Below are 22,998 nucleotides of genomic sequence, written 5' to 3' on the forward strand. Positions count from 1 at the left end.
AGAAAGCTAGGCTAACAAACTGGCTGAGGTTGGCTACTATTGTCTGCTGTCAATTATATTATATCTAATAATTGGCTTATTGAATTGAATGGTTTCATTTATATAGCTTATTGCCAGGGCAATATAATTATTATTATAACATTTCATTCCAACGTACAAGTGTACTAGCTAGAGATATTGGCCGGGCACTTAATTAATTTGTAGCTTATAATTGTTTAGTAGCTAAGTTAGACTAATTGATTTGGAATTTTGATCGAGGTTTTGAATTTTGTATCGTACCTGCAACATCCGGACTCAATGAAGATCAATTTGTCTTTTTATTTATTTATTTATTTATTTATTTATTTTAGTTTAGTTTATTCTATTTTATTTTATTTTTTTCACACGTTTACTTCCGCACATTTCATTCTTTCCGTCTATTTTATTTTTCCCCTTAAGTTTCCCTCTTGTCCACGTCATGCGTATCTTGCACATCTCTTGCCTATTTTTTTCTCTAGGGCTTTGTCAATCAAAGATTTCTAAAAACTTTTGGCATGACTCTCTGATTTTGAATTTGATTATGTTTCTGCTCTATTCAGTTACGGCCCTGCCACATGTGATAATAGTGGCATACGACCCAACCACGGGTTACAATAGTGGATACGGCCCAACCACAGGTTATAATAGTGGATACGGCCCAACCACGGGTAATAATAGTGGATACGGCCCAACCACGAGTAATAATAGTGGATACGGCCCTGTCACGAGTTATAGTAGTGGTCTCTATTTTGAGTGCACACCTTGGTGATAGAGTGATTTATGTTCTGCTTGGCTATCCGCAAATGCACAACCCTACCACAGGGGTTATATATGGCCTCTGTTCTAATATGATGTTCTGATGATGATGATGATCATTTATACTATGCAAAGAATATTTTTGAATGAAATTATTTCTAAATCTTCGCTCTGATATTTTGATAACATGTTTTACTTCCGCACTCTGAAAATGAAAATGTTTTGTTCTGCATTCTGATTTCTGTAAATGCTCATGTTTACACACTAGTATATGTCCTCTGCTTACTAAGTTGTTAATAACTCACCCCTTATCTCCATATATTTTTCAGATAATTTTGATGGTTCAGCTGGAGAAAAAGAATAGAAAGTTTAGCAAGGTGTGATGATCGTAATAGAATAAGTGTCTGATGGTACAAATGCTTATTTGAGGGTCGTAGTTACTAAACTGATTTATTTTTTGGGTATTTGATTTGATGAGTTGAGGATGTTTTCGAGTTTTAGAGAATTTCTAATTTATGTTATTGGGGATTTCTTTATTGTCACCATGGAGGAACTTAGATTTTTAGATTGATAGGGTGAGTTTGGTTACCAAACTCATCTCAACTCATCTCAACTCATCATTACAATTTTTTCAAATCCCAATACAAAATATAATAAACAATTCAACTTTTTCAAATCTTAAAATAATAATAATATTAAAAAATAATATTATAACAATATTTTATCATCTCAACTCAACTCAACTCAACTCACTTCAACATCCAAACTCATCATTATGGTTTTGTTATTGAAGTTGATATTAGGTATTAAGGGTTAACTCTCCAGACCTCTAGGAACGGGGCGTTACAGTACCGGCTGATACGGTCGAAATATTTCGTTTATGTGGCATAGCTAGTATAGATAAAGTTATAGTTTCGTACAGATCAGAATTTCGGTCGTTTCAGCCCCTACCGGCCTATATTCGGCCTTTATTTTTTTCTTCTTTTTTTTTCTTTTCTTCAAACAACAAGCTCATTTTCTAACCCTCCAATTCAGACTAAACAATTTATAATTTATATATATAATTTATTCATACATAGATTATTTTGAAATATAGTTTATATATATTTTATATATAATCGATTTATATATGGACTATTCTAAAACGGTATTTGAAACGGTACTGGTATCAAAATATCTCGTTTCAATGCCTCAAATTAAACGGTTCCTTGTACGATATTCAAAACATTAATTTTGATACCTCAAAGCCCATTTTTGTAACCACGGTATTACTTCCTACACCACTTTTTAATAAATAGTCATTTATTGATACTTCAAAGCCCTTCTTTGTAACCATGGCCATATTACTTTCTCCACTATTTTTAGAAGATAGGTTCACAAATAAAATATAATAAATAATATCACATTATTTAATATCATATCAAGAGATGATGAGTAGTATTACTCTTCAGAATATTCACAATGATAGACTGCATGAAACATTAATTAACAATTAATACTATTAAACAAAATTCTCAAAATTAAGAAATATTTATTATTATTATTATTATTATTGAAAAAGGCGAATGGGATACAACCAGTGGCAAAGTATTGTGGAATAGATTACATGAAGGGTAGTGATAGAGGTACTATACATTTACTACTTATATTATAATTGAAATTTTTTATGTTTTTATCATTTTTTTTTAAGTATTTTTTTAATATTCTTAAGCATTAAAAAAATTAAAATTTTTATTAATAATCACTTTCTTAATCATTAAATAAAATTAAAAATTAAAAAAATAAAAATACAAGAAAAATAATAAATAGATAGTAAAGAGTAGTAACCTTATCATTATGGATGGGGACTCTACTAAATCTTATTTCTGCTAGTTGCCGACTGCATGCATTACTTTAAAGGGATGCATGGACATGATCATGAGGATCGGGGTATAAGTTGTTTTAACCACCACAGGACAGAAGTTTACTACGTAGATAATTTGACTGCTACGTTAATTTTATTTAAGCTCGATCAAGGATTAATATTGCGCATTTAGTTTTGAGAAGCATTCTGTTTAAGCTGGTTGATCTGTTGCCCCCGCTCATGCTGGCACCTTTGCAGCAGGTGCCCCCGTGCAACCCGGAGGGTTGTGAGTGCCAGAAATTGTGGGATTGACATTCTCACATATTGTTTTAGCCTCTCCAGACCCTGTGAATTTAAGGTCGATGTCCTGAAGCTTCACTTTCTCGCACGGTATGCTCTTGCTACAAGCTAGCTTGACAGCCTCTATATTACTAGTACTGCCTCGAATGTTCTTGAAGCTAACGTCGCTGATCTTGATCGTAGAGGGAGCCTAGAACCAGGAAGATCGACCCAAGAAAAAAAAAAGATCTTTAGTTTTTACTTCACATTGAAGTTGATTGAAGCTGATAACATAAAATTCCACGTGATATTCTTACCTGAGCTTTGCACTGACCGTGTGGGCAGTATCCTTGATCTATGAGGATAGGATTATCCACATTAGTCATGGTAATATCCTCGAAATGCATACCGCTTGCAGAACCAGCACTAGGGCTACCAGGCCATGTCTTGATCCTCACGCCATTTTGGGCATTGGTAATGGTGCAACCGGTGACTGTGATTCCACTTACAGGTTCCTCGTTCTTGTATCTTCCAAGGCTTCCAATGCTGATACCATGGCCAGGTCCGCATGCTACTTTTGTGATAGTAATGTCTTGGCTTCCATCACCAAGGGAGATACAATCATCACCAGTTCCAATCTTAATATCGGTAATTGTAATCCCAGATGAACGTCCAATGTGGATTCCATCTGTGTTGGCGCTGTCTGCAGGTGCAGTGATGGTTAGTTTTTCCATCTGCATGCCTTTGCAGCCCAACAAGATTATGTGGAAATATTTGCTGTTTAGTGATGTTATGTCCGTGACTACTGCATTTGTGACGAAGCTGAACTTCAAATTCTGCGTACGTTCATTTTGAAACATTAAGAACCACATATTAATAAATAATAATAAGTGATTAGTGTCATATATATATATATAGAGAGTGATGGAAAATCTATTGCATGCCGATCAATTCTTACAGCGGCAAGTACTCCGCATGAGTTGAGGTTATTGGGACAGACATTTGATTTCCAAGCAGTTTGTCCTTGCCCATCGAAAGTTCCACCCCCAGACAGAGTGAACCCATCAACATGAAGGAATTGGATCCAGAAATCCTGGAATTTACTGGGGTCTGCTGGAGCCTGGATGGTGCCCTGATTGTGGAATTCAATAGGGCCCTTGCAAGGTCCTGCTAAAGTCACTGGACCTAATTTGAATATCCCTTTTGGAACCACAACTTGGTTTTTACCTGCTGCTGCGCATGCGTCTTTCCAAGCACTGGTCAAAGCCTGATGATTACAGAAACCGAAAACGGAAAAAAGAGTAAATTAAGCCTTAATTCTTCTTTTTAGATCATAAGTGGTACTACTGATGAAGATCAATATTTTTGATAAGTATAGCATCTAAACATTTATGGTGATCAACAAAATGGAATTGCAGTAGTACTGCATGCATATTGCATCATATATATATATATATATATATATGTATGTGTGTGTATAGGTGTATATACCGCGGTCATATCTGCACCAGGCTTTGCTCCATGTGTCGTCACATCAAAAACTGCGGCTTGAGCATGATTAATGGCATTAAATGCCACCAGAAACGCCAAGGACATCAACGCGAGCTTTAAATTCACAGCCATCTTGATCTTTTACCTATCAGTCTATCGCTCCCCAGCTTTCTTTGTCTGATCTAGATGTGTTTGCAACAATGATCGATGAAAAGATCCTTTGGTTTACCCAGCTATTTATACTGCATGGGTCTTGAATCTAAACCGTGCGTCCAAACTTGTTGAAACTGTCAATCGATCGTTTCCTAATCTTATGCAACACCTTTAATAAGTTTTATGGTATTTAGTTTATTCAACTAATTCAATGACTTCCTATTCTTAGCTTGGCTTCGTACCCTGGAGCTCTCACTCAACTGCAGTAACACCCGGACCATTTATTTGTTTATTTTTATTTTATTTTCTTTTCTTTTCTTTACACGTTATTTTTTTTTTCATTCTACACGTTTTATTCTTTCCGTCTATATTTCTTTTTCACCCGTAAGTTCTTTCGTCCACTCCATGCACACACACGGCACATCCGCGCACACGTCTCTCTCGACTCTCTAGGGTTTTTTTTTTTTTTTTTTTGTCATCATTTCAGCTATATATTTGCACGTTCTTCATCCTCAACGAAAACCTAGAGTTGCCTCTCTGCGTTCTCGATTTATCGTTCATCAACCTTGCCAGATCCACCGCTAACCCACCAACATCGAAAGACAGCCACTGCCTCCACGTTCAGAAACGCCCAACAATAGCAGTGCACCGCAACAACGCCTCACGCAAGACTCTGTTCTGCACCACCATACCCCACACTAAGCCGCCCAACGTAGAAGTTTTGTCGCACACAGACCCGTAGCCATCCTCCACCTAAAGCTAGAGCTGCCGCTTCAGTTTTCTTCCTTTTCTCCCAGTTTCCCCACCACCAATTGACGAGAACAACCACCTACTTAGTAGACCGAAACTCCCCTGTTTTAGCCACCGAAAACAGAGCAACCCAACCCGGTGCACTTGTCGTTCAAAGCCACCACACACGGTGCCAGCACTTCCACGTCGTTACCACCGGCACAAAGAACTCCAACGGTCACTCCACGCCACTCCTTTTCGGTAAGCCACTGACAGCACCTGTGTCACTCTCTCGGCTTACTCTATGTCTTTCATTTTTTTTTCTTTTCCTCATTCGTTGGTCTCTCTCTCTCTCTCTCTCTCTCTCTCTCTTGTTTAGTGCTCCGCCGAGATCACCATCGTCTGCCTCGCCCCTTGCCTACGTCGCACGCTGCCGCTTGATTTCCTCCATAAGTAAGCCCTGTCGTACATGTTATGTTGATTTAAGTAGGTTTTTTTTTTTGTTAGTTTTCAAAGAATTAAATGAAATTACCGTAATACCCTTTACCACATGTTATATTAATGGGCTTTTAGACTTTTATTATGTACTAGTACACTCTTATATAATTAGGATTACAGAAAATCACTTAAGTATTTTAACATATTATTTAAGTAAAGATTTATTTTTAAGAGCAAATAATATTAGTGTAATGTTGTTTTTTTTTTTACACTTTAGATATGATTTAGTCTATTTAAAAATAGTTACGGTTTAATTCTAAAATATTCTGGGATAATTATATTATCTAGTATTAAACCTTCTAAATTGTTTTCAATAATAAATAGGATGTTTATTTTGTACTATTGGTAGCAAATTATTTTTATAGTAAGTGTGTAATTTTATTTTTGAACATTTAAATTATGATTAAAGCTATTTTTTTATGAAATTTTTACTAGTACTTATCTTAAATGTTGATTGATATCAACGAAATTTAGAGAATGAGGTTATTTTGGGAATTATGAGAATTTTAAGTTTTGTGGAATTAAATAGGTTATTTTAAAAGTTTAGGATTAAATATCAAAATATGAGATTAATTTAAAATTTACGAGAATTATGTGATTATTTTATAGGTGACGATTAATTATTATTCGACATTTTGAATGAATTTTTGAAAAAGCTAAGAAGTCCAAGTAAGTGGGGTTCCTATACTAGACTTTGCATTAAAATAAAATGAGGTGAGGTTATTTTTTGGAAAATATACATATTTGATTTTGAAAAGAAACTTGAACTACCTCAGTTATTTGTTCTACATTACTCACGAGATTCTGTTTAAGAAGAAATTATTTTCTGTCATGACTGGTGTAGACATGAGTTTATTTTAGACATTCTATTTCTGAACTTTGAAAAAGAGAGAGAATATGAAATTTTGTGCATAAATTATGTTGTGATATGATTTTGTTCTATTCTAAACACATTAATTTTATATCATGTAATTGATTTTTTTGTATTTACTTTTACTTTGATTGTCATCATTTTTCACAATAGATAAATCTCTCATGCATGCATGTGTCGACCCAATTAAACCCAAAAGATTTTCAAATTGGGTAGAAAAGAAAGACTATATATAGAATTAGGAAGTGTTCTATATGAACCACTTCATAGCTCGTAAAGCATAGCCCCTAATGAGGGAGATAACGTGATCTAGCTGTCACCAATTGTACGTACGTCATCGGTATTTAAATAAGTTGATAGGAAAGAGAAATTTAATCCACCTTTTTAATTATGTACATTCTCAAACACATCTGCGTCACGCTCCACTTGACCCCACATAATAAGCGGGTCAAAATGTAAAATATTTATTTAAAATAATAGATGAATTTGAGGACTGTTCATCTAGATTTCGAACTGAATACTTGAGTGTATACTTGACCCAAAGCTCGAGTATCAAATTTGAGCCGAGTTTTGATCCAAATATACTTGAGCTATGACCAGAACCGAAATCTGGATGAATCTAGATTTTTAAAATCCAGAAACTTGGATTTTTTTTTTTTTTTTAACAAAAGCCTATATTATTCAATTTTTTCAAGAAAAAGATAATGTTGAAAAGCATAATTTTTTCTTTTTAATCTAAAAGCCTATATTCTATCACAAACTTTTAAAGAAAAAATGTTGAAAAGTATATTTTTTTATATATAAAACAACTAATTACCTTTTTAACTAAATGCATCTAGAAAAAAAAGAAATTCAATATTTATCATGTAAAATGCATGCAACACATAATATAATTCACTACATAATACATTATTTAGTATTTATACATTATATTACAAAGCACAAAATTACAATATATGAAAATTACATATCAAAAATGGATTACAGAGAGCCAATACATGATACTGTGTCTGCCTCATGCAATCAATGCATTCCTCCACAGCTGATACATGTGTATTGAGAACCTTCATCTGCGTCTCCTTTCTCAAATTTCGCACCAGGCAAAGCTACATCCCCTGTTTGTCACATGAAAACATACATCTCAATTCATGCACTCCTTTAATTATTTCATGTCTAGTCGTGCAATCACAAATTCATAAATCTCAAATTCAAGGTCATCATGTCTAGTCCTGCAATCTGAATATAAGAAGCATATATCTCTGCACGTACGTATGTTGTTAAGTGTTGAACCCAAAGTCATCCATTAATATTACAGGCCATTTTCTATTTATTATCAAGTATAATCTATGATGGATGTAAGGCCCAGTCTCTTCATCAAAGTGGCCCGGATCAGTGCGTGAAAATGGCCCAGCCATTTTAGTGTCTAGTGAGAGTCCCGAACGACGTCGTTTTTGAGGTGAGTGTTTTCTTCTTCAACTTCCGTTTATTTCTCCCTTCTCTTTCCGCATTTTCTGTTTCAGTTTCAATTTCTTCCGCAACTCTCCCTCTCCCACGTCTCTCTATTCTCTTTTCGGTTTCATTTGTATTCCTTGTTGTTGGCGTTACTTTGTGGTTTCCGAATCTCATACCCATAGCTCCCCATTTCCGTTTTCACTTAAAATCAATTCCTCCATTGCAGCAGTTCACACAGTGCTCCCTCGCGTTCCTCCAGTCGGCGGCTGTTTCTCTTCCTCTTGTTCAGGTTTTCATCTTCAAGTATAACCTCTTCTCCTTCCATTTTTTTTGTTTTGCAACAAGACTCTGTTTTAATGCATCCTCTCAGCCGATCCTCTCTTCATTTCTTTTCTGCAGTTTTTGGTCCTTGCCGTTAGGTTGAGTGGCATTTTGTGAATTTCTGGTTGTTGTGCGTCGTGAGTATTTCGAGTTGGTGTGTTTCGGGTAGGTATTGAAGCCTTTGTTGGAATTTCTTATTGCTGTAGCATACTCATATAGTTTCTTCTTCGAATTTATTTTGATTTACCCTCATTTCTGCAATTTTGTCTTTGCCGTGAGGTTTGAGTTTTCGTTTTGTGGGTTTCTGAGTTTGTCTTTCGTGTAATCGTTGAAGCCTTTGCTGGAGTTCTAGTTGCCATAGGTAAGTTTTCTTGCCTCTGTTTCCCGCGCACACACACACAGTTACACTTCCTCTCATTGAATTTTTGTGGGTAATGTTTTCAGTTTTAGATTAGTTTAGTGGGCGGCTCTTTGGGCTTTTCTTGGTATAATAAATTTCTTGTGGTGAATTGTCCTAGGTTTGGATTATTTGAAGTTACATTGTAGTGGAATTGTTGGATTGGTGGTTGAGAAAATATTTAGAAGTATTGGTTTATACTTTCTGTTATGGAGTTGTGAATGGAAAGAAGTGTGCTTTGTGAAGTGTTGTTTGGTTAAGTTGGTGGTAATTGTTTGAAATTGTGAATTGCTGGAAAAAGTGTGAGTTATTGGGATTTGAGTTGACATTAGTTTTGACGCTTGTATAGGACAATACTGAGTTTGGTATAGAATATTTTGGGTCGAAGTGTGGGCTGTCCAGATTGTTATTTGGCTGTTTGAGTTTGATTAAACTCGCTGAGTTATGGTCTAGAATTTGGGTCTTGAGTTGTTTAAGCCTAATTTTTGTATTGTTGGACTTTAATATTTAGTTTATATTATTTTATGAATAGGTGACGAGACGGATAGAGACCGTATTCAAGTCATAGATAATACGCTGCAAGAGTCAGGTAAGCGGGGTTCTTATGCTATGCTTTACACGAATTATCGAGACTGAGGTTGATTTTCTGAAAACTTTGCATATTTTTGTGATGAAATGAGAACTTGGGAAAAACAAAACCAACATCGGTCGTTTATTTGCATACTCATGAAATCTGTGTGGAAAATGAAAAATATGTTCTGACATGCATTGTGTAGACATGAGCTAATTTCTGTCATATGATTTCTGCTTACTGAATTGTTGATAACTCACCCCCTATCATTATAATATTTTTCAGATGATGTGGTGAGTTCAAATGAGGACCTGAATTAGAATGCTGTTTGTGTTTAAGCTGAGGAGATGTTGGTAGAAGAAGGACTTCTGGTGTTTTTAGTTTTAATGCCTTTGAGTTTTATTTATGTCTTGAGTTTAGTAAGATTTATAAAATATTTAGTTGGTTTGTTATGACTACCGGGAGGTTATGGACCCCTTTGATTTATTATTTTTGCATTAAAGATTGTGTGGAGTTTGTAATGAGATTATTGAGAAGATATGAGATTGATTTCATTTATGAAGTTTTTGGAGATTATTCTTTGGATGTGTTGGGAGACATGTTTATGAGTTACAGGTAGTAATTCTCCAAGCCACCCGGATTTGGGGTGTTACAATGTACGTTAGACAACTTGAAAAACACAAGCAAAGGCTTAGGACCTTAGGTGCAGCACAAACGAGCATAAATTAATTGTAGACAACTTGAAAAACACAAGCATCAGTAGAGCATAAATTACCTAGTACTCTTATTACTCAACAGATTGGGATAGGTACAGGAGAACTATAGTTGGGGAAGCTCATGTCAAATCCAAGCCATTGCCATCACAACCTCACAACCCTTGTCCATATTCACCTGAGAGGTACTCCAAAAACCATGAAAAGGACACTTTCAGACTCACAAACAACAAAGGGTAAAAAGGGCACTATATATGAAGCAGCAAGAGCAACTGACATGTTTATAAGCACTGTATCTAAAACAGGAAGAGCAAGATATCTAAAACTTGATTAAATTAGAACAAAAACTAACTAAAAATAATTTATTATGTCATTCATTGCCATTTTCTCTTTAAAAGATTCTGCAATAGTTTAACTTATCGTAAACAAATAAAAACATTCTGCAATAGTTAAGAAAGCACAATCTGACTTTATGTCCAAACCAAGTACTCCTTAGCTCTATTTTATAGTAAAATGCAGGATCCTTTTTTTGATAAGCAATAAATCTTCATCAATATGTGCAACCCAAACACACAAGAAGTATACAAGAGACACACCTATCTAGAAGGTGAAAAGGATACTAAAAATTCATGTAGTTTAAATCCATTTAGTCTAGAGACACAGTCCAAAGGAAACGAGTGTGGATAAATAAATTCTTAAGCTCCTCCAACCTTGTACGATGTATTATTTCTCACATTCTAAATATGTCAAATGTGGCAAATAGGGACCATCACAGTAAGATGAAATAATATAAATGAGATCCATGTTAGAAAGCATTTAATTTGTCTCACACAATCAGTCATACCATTGTAGCTTACACAGTATTATGGAAGGGTTTTCTCTCTTGTAAAGCTTTCAGGATTACATGTAATAACATCTTTACAATTCTACAACATAATCTATCTACCCTAATAAAGGTTGAGACATTGTTTTTTCCACCAAAAAGAGCTCCTACTGTTTCCCCACAGTCAATCCCTGCACTAACCCTCTCCCGCCAAAACCCATCACTTTCACTCCCTCTTCAAACCTTACCCACCGAATCCAAAATTAATCCCAAGATTCGACTTTCACCTCAAAGTCTAAAACCCATCACAATCGAATACATAGTAGCACTGGGTATAAAAGATAAAATAATAAGATAGCAGAAAATAAAACCTCTAATCATTGAACCCACAATCCATATAACTAAAAGATACAATATACCTCAACCACGCCCCATAATACAAACCCAAATAAAAGACAACCCACAAATCTATGCATCAAGAGGGAACAAGTGTAAGAATTGCAAGAAGAACATGAAAACAGGATTGAGAATAGAGAATAAAAGGAATGCACGAAAATCTTCTGATTCATTGTATCATTTCACTTACGCAGTGCCATTGCTTTATGCTAAAATGGACAGACACTACTAACAAACAAGGAATATTCGTACTGCCTCTATTCTGTACAGCCACAAATAACTACCTCTAAATTTACATAAAAATACATTACAACTCATCTATAAGAGGGACCATTTAGTAAATTCACTGAAGGATTATTACAAGGGGCAGATTCACTCGATGGAGAGTGTGGCTGCATATCAGGATCTTTGATGCTGTCATGAGCAGCTGCATCCACATGATCTGGACTAATGGAAGGACTGATGCCATGCTGCCCTAATACCCCCCACAAGATGGAGAATAGATGTTTTCTATTCCCATCTTGGAGAGATGTGAGTAAAGAACATAAGAAGGTAGGGACTTAGTGAAAATGTTTGCAAGCAGTGAAGTTGTGTGAACATGATCAGTCTTGATGCTTCCTTCTTGAATTTTGTCTCGAACAAGATGACAATCTACTTCAATGTGTTTTGTCCTCTCATGAAAAACTGGATTGGCTGCTATATGTAAAGTAGCTTGGTTGTCACAAAAAAGTGCAGTTTGTGGGTGAGAGATGGAAAGATCCTTGAACAGCCACTATGTCATCGACATAAACAAGTAATGCAGTAAAATTGGTAGTAGTAATGAGAGTAAAGAGGTTGTAATGAGCCTTGGATTGAGTGAAACCAAATTGAACCAAGGAAGTAGAGAATTTATCATACCATTGTCGTGAGGCCTGTTTAAGCCCATAGAAACTTTGTGTAGCTGGCAGACCTGGCCAGGTTGTCCTTTGGTGTATCCAAGTGGCATTTTCATGTATATTTCTTCATTTAGCTCTCCATTAAAGAAAGCATTGTTAACATCGAATAGGTGGAGATTTTTTTTTTTTTTTTTAAATTGAGGTCACAACCTCTTATTATAAAAACCCTCACTACAGCGGAGAAACAACCATAGAAAAAATTACATCAAGAACGAGTATAAGGAATCCCCAATTTGTCTAAGCAAACTAAATCTCGAAGTTTACTGTTCACATAGTTTTCCCCATAAAATCTTCTATCCTTCCTTTTGCCCCTTCCTTAGCCAGAAAATCCGCAACCATATTCTCTTCTCTGAAATTGTGTCAAATCCGAGGTTGGAGCAACCTGACCAACATCTTTACTTCCTCCAAAAAATTCCATAAATACCAATATTTACAATTCCCCGTAACCAACCATCCAACCACTATCGTAGAGTCAGACTCTACAAAGAAGTCCCTCAACCCAAGAGCATGACACAGTCGTAATCCATCCAGTAACGCATGATACCCTGCAATTATGTTCGTCACTTGGCCATAAAAATGAGCAAATCCAGCCAAAACTCTCCCATGTGAATCCCGAATAACACCTCCACCACTTGACATCCCTGGATTACCACAAGATCCACCATCCACATTTAGTTTTAACTTACCTATATCTGGCGCTGTCCATGTTATCCATTTCGGCACTTTCAAATGCACTAGCACAATGGGGCAATTTAAATCCTACAGCACATATAAACCTTAGGCTTCCATTTTCTGAACTGACGTAATCTGCTAATAACCTCCATTAACGTGAGTTTCACCATCCGGATCATACTCCTCAAGTCATAACTTGTAACTTCCATCCTCGCTTTGCATCTAAATTTCCAAAGAGTCCAAGAAATAATAATTGGAAGTACCCCTTTAATCCATCCAACCTGAAAGGAGCCCCTCACACGACCCCACCAGAAATTCATCACGCATTCCCAGTTTCGAAATTGTGGCCTCCTCACTCCACATCTAGTTGCAAAAAACCTCCAATTTTCAGTCGGCCCCTCCCCTTCCCAAAGTACATGATTTAATGTCTCCACTTTGGGTTCAATACATCAACAACATTTGGAACACATAGGAATCCCAAGTTGTTTGATCACTGCATCAACAGGCAATGCTTTACTTCTCGCCCTCCAGTACATAAAAGACATCTTTGCCGGCACATAATCCTTCCACAACCACCTCCTCCATGGGCAAACAATCCCCTGCTTTCGAGTGCATGATTTTCTCTACCATCGGTGCTGCAACAAGAGTTCTCAACAAATCCAAAGTACACCCGTTTGTATCCATCACCTCACACACCTTCAAGTTTCTATTCCCAACCACCGGATGCTCCTCCGCCAAAGGCCCATCTCCCACCCAATTTTCATACCAGAAATTCACCTCCCCATTCCCGATCTGCCATCTTGAATTACATAAAACGGTTGGTATTAATTGCATAACCCCTTTCCAAAATCGATTTCCTCTTCCCAAGGACATGATCGAAGAAATGTGTAAATTACCCACATATTTGGCAGAGAAAAAATCCAACCACAGTGAACCTCCCATAATTAATTTCCAATCGAACTTCATAAGTAAAGAATTTTGAACCTCATCCAAATCACTTATCCCAAGACCACCTTCCTCGACCAGCAAACAAATATTCTTCCAATATATCTACTTCCTCTTTTTGTTTTCCATAGAAGAATCCCATAGAAAATTTGAGAAAGATTTTTTAATCACCGACATTACCCCCTTTGGAAAATTCAATACTGAAAGCATATGAATTGGCATACTGTTCAGAACATGTTTTATCAAAATAATTTTACCTCCAAAAGAAAGCAATTTGCTTTTCCAACCCGCTAATTTCTTTTGAATTTTTCCCAACAGCGGATCAAACATATTTATTCGCATTTGCCCCACATGTAATAGGATTCCCGAATATGTACACAGCCAAGCTCCTTCTTCAAATCCAAATATTTGTTTTAAAGCCTGTTTCCGATCAACCGAGATATGCTTGGAGAAAAACAAAGAAGACTTATGAGGGCTAACCAACTAACCAGACATATTCTCATATTTGTGCAGCACTTCCATTACCTTCCAATCACAAAAATCAAGAGATCATCCACATACAACAAGTGACTTATCAAAGTTCCTCCATTGGGATTAAAATCCTTTATCCTTCCTAACTGAAACTCCTTACGTAGTATTCGCGACAACACTTCCTCTGATAAGATAAACAAATAAGGTGATAAAATGTCACATTGCCGAAGACCACGAGAAGACTTAAAAAAGCCCTAGTACATCCATTCAACATAACCGAATAAAATGGAGAAGAAATACAATTAAAAATCAAGTCTCTCCATTTATCTGAAAAACCCAATAGTCTCAAAACCTCTAGTAAAAAATGTCAATTCACCCGGTCATACACCTTGGCCATATCAATTTTCAACATAACATTGCCGCCATATCAATTTTCAACATAACATTGCCACTCCTGACCTTCCTATTAATCATGAACAATCTCTTGTGCAATAGCCATGTTATCAAAGATACTTCTTCCTAGAATGAATGCGGATTGTTCGGAAGAAATAAGCCGGTGAAGAATAGGTGCCATACGAATTACCATAATTTTCGCTATGATTTTGTAAGCCACTAAACATAGGCTAATTGGTCGAAATTGTCCAAACCCCATAGGTTCGTCAACCTTAGGAATGAGTAATAAATTTGTCAACCCAAAAAAAGTCTTGAACGACTTCCCCTCAAAAAATTCTCGAGCCATATCCAGAAAATCCTGCTTAACCTATCCCATGCAAGGGTAAAGAAATTTGCAGAGAACCCATATGGCCCCGAGCTACTATCCGATGGGATGGACCAAAGCGCCATCTTAACCTCCTCCATAGAAGGTACGACACACAGTTTCATTCTCCTATACTGAAATTGCCAGCAAAAGTAAAGAGAGCGATTCCTCATCAAAATGTGCATCTTCCGTCGTTAGTAGCTCCTGAAAAACTCCACCGCACCATTATGTACTTCCTCCACAAATTGTAATACATGTCTAGTCTCCATCCTCATTTGATCAACCTTATTATTTTTCTTCTTTACTCTCATCATCGCATGGACAAAAACTATATTAAAGTCACCCTCCGCAATCCATTTCACGCGAGATTTTTGGCATCTTAACATTTCCTCACAGTGCACCCATTGTAAATGCAATTGTTTACACTGCAATAATTCATTTTCTTCCTGTTGACTATAGCTTCCAATAACAACTTGCTCCAGCCCAGAAATGTGGTCTTCAAGCTTCAGTAAATCCACTTTAGATCTCCCCCAAAGACATCTAAATTCCACTTCCTCAAAGCTCCTTTCAACAACTTCAGTTTTTTGCTCATGTGCACCATTGGACTTCCATCAATTCTCCCATCCCATACCGCCTTTACTAATGGCAAGAATTTCTCATGAGTACCCCACATGCGCTGAAAGCAAAAAGGCCTCACCACAATGCTCATTTCACAAACTAAAGAAACCATCATTGGAGAATGATCCAAAGATGTTCTTGGCATATATTCTACACGAGCATCACCAAATAAATTTAAAAATTCCATATTCTCCAGCACACGATCCAACCTTGCCCAAATTTGTCTCCCCCCTAACCTTCCATTGCACCATGACAAGCGCTGCCCCTCATAAGCAAGATCTAACAACCCATAATTGTGAATACAAAGATTAGGAGACGTTTGGATTTGAAGTTCACTCAGCTCATCTCAACTCATCTCACTACTATTCATTACTATTCAGCAACTTTAACTCACAAATCTTACTACTATGCACAACTCATCTCACTACTATTCATAATTCATCTCAACTCATCTCAAGTCATCTTCGAATCCAAACGTCTCCTAAATTCGGTCCTCGTACAATGCGCCTGCAAAATACCACCCCTTTTTTTGTCATCGTTTCGAATAACATTAAAATCCCCTCCAATTAACCATGGTCTGCTACCTGGGTCTTGTCCCTTTAAAAAATCCCAATGCTCCATATGCTTCCATCAGAAACAACTCGCATAAACAAAAGTCGAGAGCAGTCGCTTATTTCCTTGCACAAACCACCCACTCAACGCCTGATCCAACTTTGACACCAATTCAAATTCAAATTCAAAATTCTCATTCCAAAAAATCTAAATGTTTCCCCCAACCTTGGCATTCTCACAAAAATTAGGCAATTTCATCCACCTTGCCCACCTACCACATTTATTCACCCTAAGAAAAGGTTCTAAAAGAGCCACCACAAATGGACAGCTGTTATTTAAAATGCGTCAAAGTTTACTTTTCAACAAAAGAATTTCCCTAATATTCCACGTAAGTATGTTCCATGGTTTAAAGAAATTTTTTGGAACAAGTTCGTCGCTCCAGAACAACTATTGATTTTTCTTTCCTTACCCCTCATAATTTCCTCAATGGCACATTCATATCCAAGTCCGAATCAAAACATTTTGCTGTCAATTCGTTCAATTCCTCATCAAGCTCCACATCTGAGATAGATTGACAATGAGAAAATAGAGCATCATTACCAAACATGTCCACCCCCAGAGGTCCCCTATCAACCATACATCCCACTTCGAATTCCAGAGCCTCATCTATCAACCTCAATGCACTTCTAGGCAAGCTTCGACCAGTAACCCTCAATCCTAGATTCTTTTCCGGGTCTTCTTCAGTTAATTCAAACCAATTCTCACACCTTCCGAACATATCTTTTATCTATGTAGACTCCCCTTTATAAGCCTCATCTTGCCCTATACTACTATCCTAACCAAGATAACCTTCCAACTGACTATTAACGCCATCAGCACTCACAAGATCAAATTGGTTTTTATCATAGACCAGGCCATTCAATGAGACAAACAACACCCTTGTCTGCCTTCTTTCTAACACTTCCTTTCGTTCACGAATGGCATCCAGAATTGCCACTCTTCTCAGATTAGAAGAGGACCCTGCCATAAGCCCCTGCTCTGTTTCTGACTTTTCCTTCTCCCGAACTCCCACTACCTTCCAAATCAATTTCATCCGCTCTATTTTATCCTCTACCTTCTTTTCCAATCCCTGTTTTTTCTAGACTTGATCTCGACACAAGCACTTGTTTTCCAAATGATCTTGTTTCCTACAAAGCAAACAAAACGCTAGAAGCGTTTCAAAAATCGCCTCTTGGTAATGACTAGTTTCCAGCCTTGTATTTCCCAACCAGAATGAATGTCGCATGGCTTAGAAACATCCATTTCCACACAAATACGCGCTACCTCCGGACGAGTCACACAAGCAGTCACATTATCCCTATTCAAGAAACATCCAAACCCCCTCCAATATTTCGTAAAATCGATTGATGAAAATAATTTGGAGGCAAACCTGTTAAGGTTAACCAAACCGGAACCCAAGGGGAGTCTTCTTCCTCAATGAAATCTGGCGTCCAATGAAACACCCTATACAGTACCCCTTCCACCTCAAAATTCTCTCAAGCCATCACACTAATGAAGTCCTCCTCATTCGAAATTCTTATGAGAACATTCCGAGGATTTTTCAATTGACCCACCACTAGCACCGAACGTAGCCCCATCTATTCTTAATAAATCCACGGACATGGTCAAGAGACGGCCGACGACGTAAAAATTTTAAAACCACAGAGAGTTTGGACAATTCCGCCAACTGTTTGATCTCTGCCTTTGAGAATAGAAAGAACATATCCCCATCATTGAATCTTGGATCCCAAAAGGGAATATCCACCTCTGGAAGCATTTTGGGCTTAGAAATGACAACATCAACAAACGCCAACCCCTCCGACGTCCCAACACTCCCTTTTGACATTACTATCTGCTTACGCGCACCAATCTAATCAGGATCCTCCCTAGCAATGCCATGACCTACCATCAAAGATGTAGGCCCAGCGGCCAGTGCCATGCAAAAAGAGAAAAACCTACTTCACCAAAAAATTGCCTTGCATAAATTACAAAATAGTTTTTTCAAAATTCAAACTACCCTTGCTACCGTTATATCTTTGGTACTGATCGAATTGGTGGAGATGCCACCCTTTGATTGCAGCCAAAGAAAATATAGTTCTAACAGTTACAATCTTTACTACTGGGGAAAAGGTTTCATGGTAATCCACCCCTTCTTGTTGAGTAAAACCCTTAGCAACTAACCTTGCTTTCTTCCTTTCAATGGTACCATTAGAATGGCACTTAGTTTTGTATACATATTTGCAGTCAATGGCAATTTTGCTAGGGGGTAAGTCTGTGAGGGTCCATGTATGGTTAAGCTCTAAAGCTTCAATTTTTTATCCATTGCCTTACACCAGTCAAGGTCCTTGGAAGCATGTGTGTAAGTGTGTGGATCATGATTAGAGGAGATAGTAGCAAAGAACATAGAGAAGGCAAGAGATAAGTTGTGATAAGAAATGGAAGAAGCTAGAGGAAAAGGTATACTTGTTGGAACTGATTCCATGCTCACTGATTGAGGGGATGAGATTGAAGTTGCATGCTGGCAATGGAAATCCTGGAGGTATTGAGTGGCTTTTCTGGTTCGAGTGGATCTTCTAAGAGGGGGAGGGGATTGGGAATTTGATATTAATGGAATGGGGGAAGTGGGAGGGGAAATGATAAGCAGGGCTGGTGATATGGGTGATGGTGGTTGTGGTTCTGAAATGATTGGCAAGGTAAAGCTAAATAATTTGAAGAAGTTGAACTAGAAGAATAGGGAGACTGAGTTGAAGCAGGAGGAGTTGGCAATGAAGAAAGTGGAATGAAGTTGGGTTGATGGAAGGAAAACACATGTTCATGGAAGGTAAAATCTCAAGAAATAAAAACTGATTGGGTGTTTAGATCAAGGAGCATATATCCTTTTACTCCAAAGGGGTAACCAAGAAAGACACAATATCTACCTCGAGGGTCAAATTTATGTCTATGTTGAGATATGGTAGATGCAAAACAAAGACATCCTAAGATTCTCATGTGAGAATATATACCCAGGTTATACTTGGGTTTGTGACGCGGTCACCAGCTCGGATAAAATCCGGGCCGAAACCAGCAACCGGAATCCAGTTAAAAAAAATCCGCGTTTTCAACTAGGCCGGAAAAAAATCCGACCTAGATAAACAGTCCTAAGATGAAGTGTGAAATTGAGATTCATGCCCAAAACTTCTACTTTAATACTATATTAAATTAATAATTGTTCCAAAAGATTAAGTATTTGAATTATACTCTCTAGATAATGAAGAAACGCGCGGACCGAGAGAAATGGGATTGATTTAACTTCAACATAAGGAGAAAAAGATCTATGTTTGATCTTTCGAGAAATGGGAAAGACCTATGTTTCTAGCTATTAAAAAAAATGGGATTTATAGCTAGAAAGACAAATTTTTCAAAAAAATTTAAAAATGTGATTAGAATTGAAAGTACAAGGAGTTTTTTCTAATAATATTGTACATTTATAAAGCGAGTCTCAATCGGGAAAGTTATTGACCAAATTTTCCTAAAACTAAACATGGTTCGAATGTAACACGCCATGCATGCGAATGTAAAATTGCAAGTTACTTGGCGTCCGAATGTAAATTAAGACAAATATTAACGTCAGAATGTACTAATGATCACTTCGTGTTCAATTGGATTTCATTTTTAAAAAAAATGACTACCCATGCATGTAATGATATTTAATGTCCAAATGTTATGTGTATATTAATTAATTCGAGCATAAATTAACTACTTTATAATAACGTCCGAACATAATTACTTTGTGTTCGAACGTTATAATTTCATTAAAAACAAGGGACGCCATACAAATAAATTAGATTATTGCCCTACCATATACCGTCTGAACAGCTTTATGAGACAGTATTTAATCAGACGTTATAAATTATATACGTACGTTCACATGAAAACTAAACGCTCGGACATATAGAGTGGTTTAAATTTAGAGATGAGTTGAGATGGATTGTGAATAATATAATAAAAGTTGAATTATTTATTATATTTTGTACAGGAATTTAGGAAAATTATTTTTGAATTTGAAAAAGTTGAATTGTTTATTATATTTTGTGTGGAAATTTGATAAAGTTGTAATGATGAGATGAGATGAGTTGAAGTGGATTTTGAATGCAAACAAGGTTAAAAAACGTTATTTCATTTACAAAATGATTACATGCATACAAATTATAACAACCATTGTAACATTTAATTACTTTCGAATATATGTTATATAACATTAATTTACATACATTTGAATGTTTATCTATGCATGTTCAACCGTAACGTTTAGATCATGTCCGAATAATGTAAATATCATATTTCAACCCAATCCGGCCGTTTAATTTGTGACTGTTTTTTTTAATTTACATATATTTGTTTTTAGCAAATCCAAAATATATATAAAAAAAAAAAAAAAAGAAAAAAAAAAGAAGAAGAAGAAAGGAAAGACAGAATACCTTATTATATATATATATATGGCTAGTATAGCTTACAATTATATTGGTTCACCACTCAGGTCATCACGCATGCAAGCATGACGACGGGGGTGCAACGTCTAACTGTTTTCTAAACCTATGAATGAACTTATTCCATGCTGCATGCATATTTGAGATTTTGCATTTAATTAAGCATATTCAAAAGGAAGCTGGTTAATTAATTATAATTAGCACAAGCAGGAGGGTTCAATTTGCCAGAAGCTGAAGGCTTCAACACGTTCTTGCACTCGGATGTAATAGGGCCATCCTTTCCATTGTATTGCAAGCTAATGTCGCTCATCTGCACATTCTTGCAGGGAATGCGTCTGCTACATGTAAGCTTCACAGCCAGCTTAGTTGCGGATGTTCCCCGAATGTTCTTGAAGCTGACATTGCTAATCTTGACACGTGATGGAACCTATTTATGCATGCATGCAAATTAACGAAGTCATTAATCACAAATACCAAAATTAGTACTAATCTTAACTATTAGTTTCAGAAAATATTGTTTTTTTAAGTAATTAATTAATTATGTACCTCTGCTTTGCAGTGATCATAAGGGCAATACTCTTGGTCTATAAGAAGAGGAGTGCTGACATTGTTCATCACAATATCCTCAAAAAGCAAATGTGAAGCAACACCGCTAGGAGAATCTGGCCATGTTTTTACCCTAACACCGAACATTGTGCTGGTGAGGGTACAGTTCCTCACTGTAACTCCCCTAACAGGTTGTTCGTTATGGTACTTTCCTAAGCTTCCAACGCTAATGCCATGTCCAGGTCCACATGTCACCTTTTCAATGTTAATTTGTTGGCTTCCATCACCAAGAGAGACACAGTCATCCCCTGTTTTGATGTCTGCGCCAGTAACATTGATCCCGGATGACAAGCCAATATGAATTCCGTCTGTGTTTAGGCTTTCTTGAGGCGCTCTGATTATAATATGTTGGAGGGTCACGTTCTTGCACTGCAATATGTTCATGTGAAACAACTTGCTGTTCAGCGAACTTATGTCCTGAATCTTCGAGTTGGTGATCGAAGTGAATGCCAAATTCTGCGCATAAAACCAAAGAATTATAATATTTAGGCTTATTATACGCATTATGTGCCATATTGAAAAAAAAAAAAACAACATTAACATATATATATATATATGTATGTATGTATGCATGTGAGATGGTACGTACAATGGGCATTGAATTGCATGTCCCAGTTTTTGAACAGTTATTTTGGGACCAAGCAAGTGATCCTTGGCCATCGAAAGTTCCTGCTCCTGAGACCATCAATCTGTCGATGTTTTGGAAACTGATCCAGCCGTTAGGGGAGTTGAAAATGTTGAGGTCTATTGGAGAAAGAAGGTTTCCTTGAACCTGAAGACTGACTGGTGCCTTGCACGGTCCTTGGAACGTTAATGAACCAACCATGTATTTCCCGTTTGGTATCAAAACAGTGCTAGGATCTGTCGACACGCATGCCGCCTTCCAAGCAGTACTGATTGCCTAATCAAAGACCACCATTAATCCCAGAAATTAATTAAAAGAAGAGAAATAAGAGAGATATTTATATATATATATATATATATATATATATATGTCACGTTAATATCTTCGAAATCCAAATGACATGAAGAACAATCGAGTTACATGCATGCAATTGCTTTTACCTGGCTATCATCTGACTTGCCATCCGCCTTTGCTCCAAAGTTTTTTATGTTGAAATCTGCACCATGGGCTATTCTGATAACTGAAAGCAAGATTAATATTAGGAGACATGTTGCTCCGGCCATGAGATGATCAGTATTTTTTGAAACCATGTTTGGATTTCTTTTTTTTCTTTTTTTTCTATGGTAAAAGTCTTTGCTTCTTTTTAGCTTGAATTGTTAGGACGGAGATGCGAGTTTCCCAACGATCGATAGGGGGTTTCATTTATATATAATATGTAGCAGAGTAATAGATCATGATATTGCTCAACGCCACAAGAACTTCAAAAACCTAATATTAGGTTGGCTTATCTACAACCATTCAAACGTACGGTCAAATTATACCTTCCATTTTATCAGAAACCACTTGTGTGGTTGAAGACGATGATTATGGATCTCCAGCCAACGTAAAGACCTTATAAACTATGACTTTCGCATATAGTTGAACTGCAGGCCTAGGCCAGGAACCAACATAACTTGGTCTTTATTTAAGTTTGACTAAATTAGTTGACAATATTATAATTA

General features: G+C 36.7%; 2 protein-coding genes and 1 long non-coding RNA gene across 4 annotated transcripts; 1 reads left to right on the forward strand and 2 right to left on the reverse strand.

Moving 5' to 3' along the window:
• Nucleotides 1-2,736: 2,736 nt before the first annotated feature.
• On the reverse strand, nt 2,737-4,601 carry LOC109012727 (exopolygalacturonase-like). Its single transcript, XM_018994520.2, has 4 exons — nt 4,388-4,601; nt 3,855-4,163; nt 3,214-3,732; nt 2,737-3,107 (listed from the first exon to the last, which is right to left on the reverse strand). Exons 1-4 carry the CDS (start codon nt 4,517-4,519, stop codon nt 2,856-2,858), a joined length of 1,212 nt encoding a protein of 403 aa, XP_018850065.2. The 5' UTR covers nt 4,520-4,601; the 3' UTR covers nt 2,737-2,855.
• A 3,566-nt stretch (nt 4,602-8,167) lies between these two features.
• Nucleotides 8,168-9,941, forward strand: LOC109012752. Of its 2 annotated transcripts, none has more exons than XR_001999508.2 (4): nt 8,168-8,393; nt 8,490-8,772; nt 9,341-9,397; nt 9,665-9,941. It is a non-coding gene; the product is annotated as an uncharacterized LOC109012752 (long non-coding RNA). The 2 variants fall into 2 exon arrangements; XR_001999509.2 differs by having other exon boundaries at nt 8,168-8,379; nt 9,665-9,771.
• Nucleotides 9,942-20,739: 10,798 nt separating this feature from the next.
• LOC109012634 (exopolygalacturonase clone GBGA483-like) lies at nt 20,740-22,765 on the reverse strand. Its single transcript, XM_018994373.2, has 4 exons — nt 22,438-22,765; nt 21,962-22,273; nt 21,313-21,828; nt 20,740-21,193 (listed from the first exon to the last, which is right to left on the reverse strand). Exons 1-4 carry the CDS (start codon nt 22,585-22,587, stop codon nt 20,954-20,956), a joined length of 1,218 nt encoding a protein of 405 aa, XP_018849918.1. The 5' UTR covers nt 22,588-22,765; the 3' UTR covers nt 20,740-20,953.
• Between the last annotated feature and the right edge of the window lie 233 nt (nt 22,766-22,998).

Source organism: Juglans regia, chromosome 1, assembly GCF_001411555.2.
Source record: "Juglans regia cultivar Chandler chromosome 1, Walnut 2.0, whole genome shotgun sequence".
In the NCBI taxonomy this organism is placed as follows: Eukaryota; Viridiplantae; Streptophyta; class Magnoliopsida; order Fagales; family Juglandaceae; genus Juglans; species Juglans regia.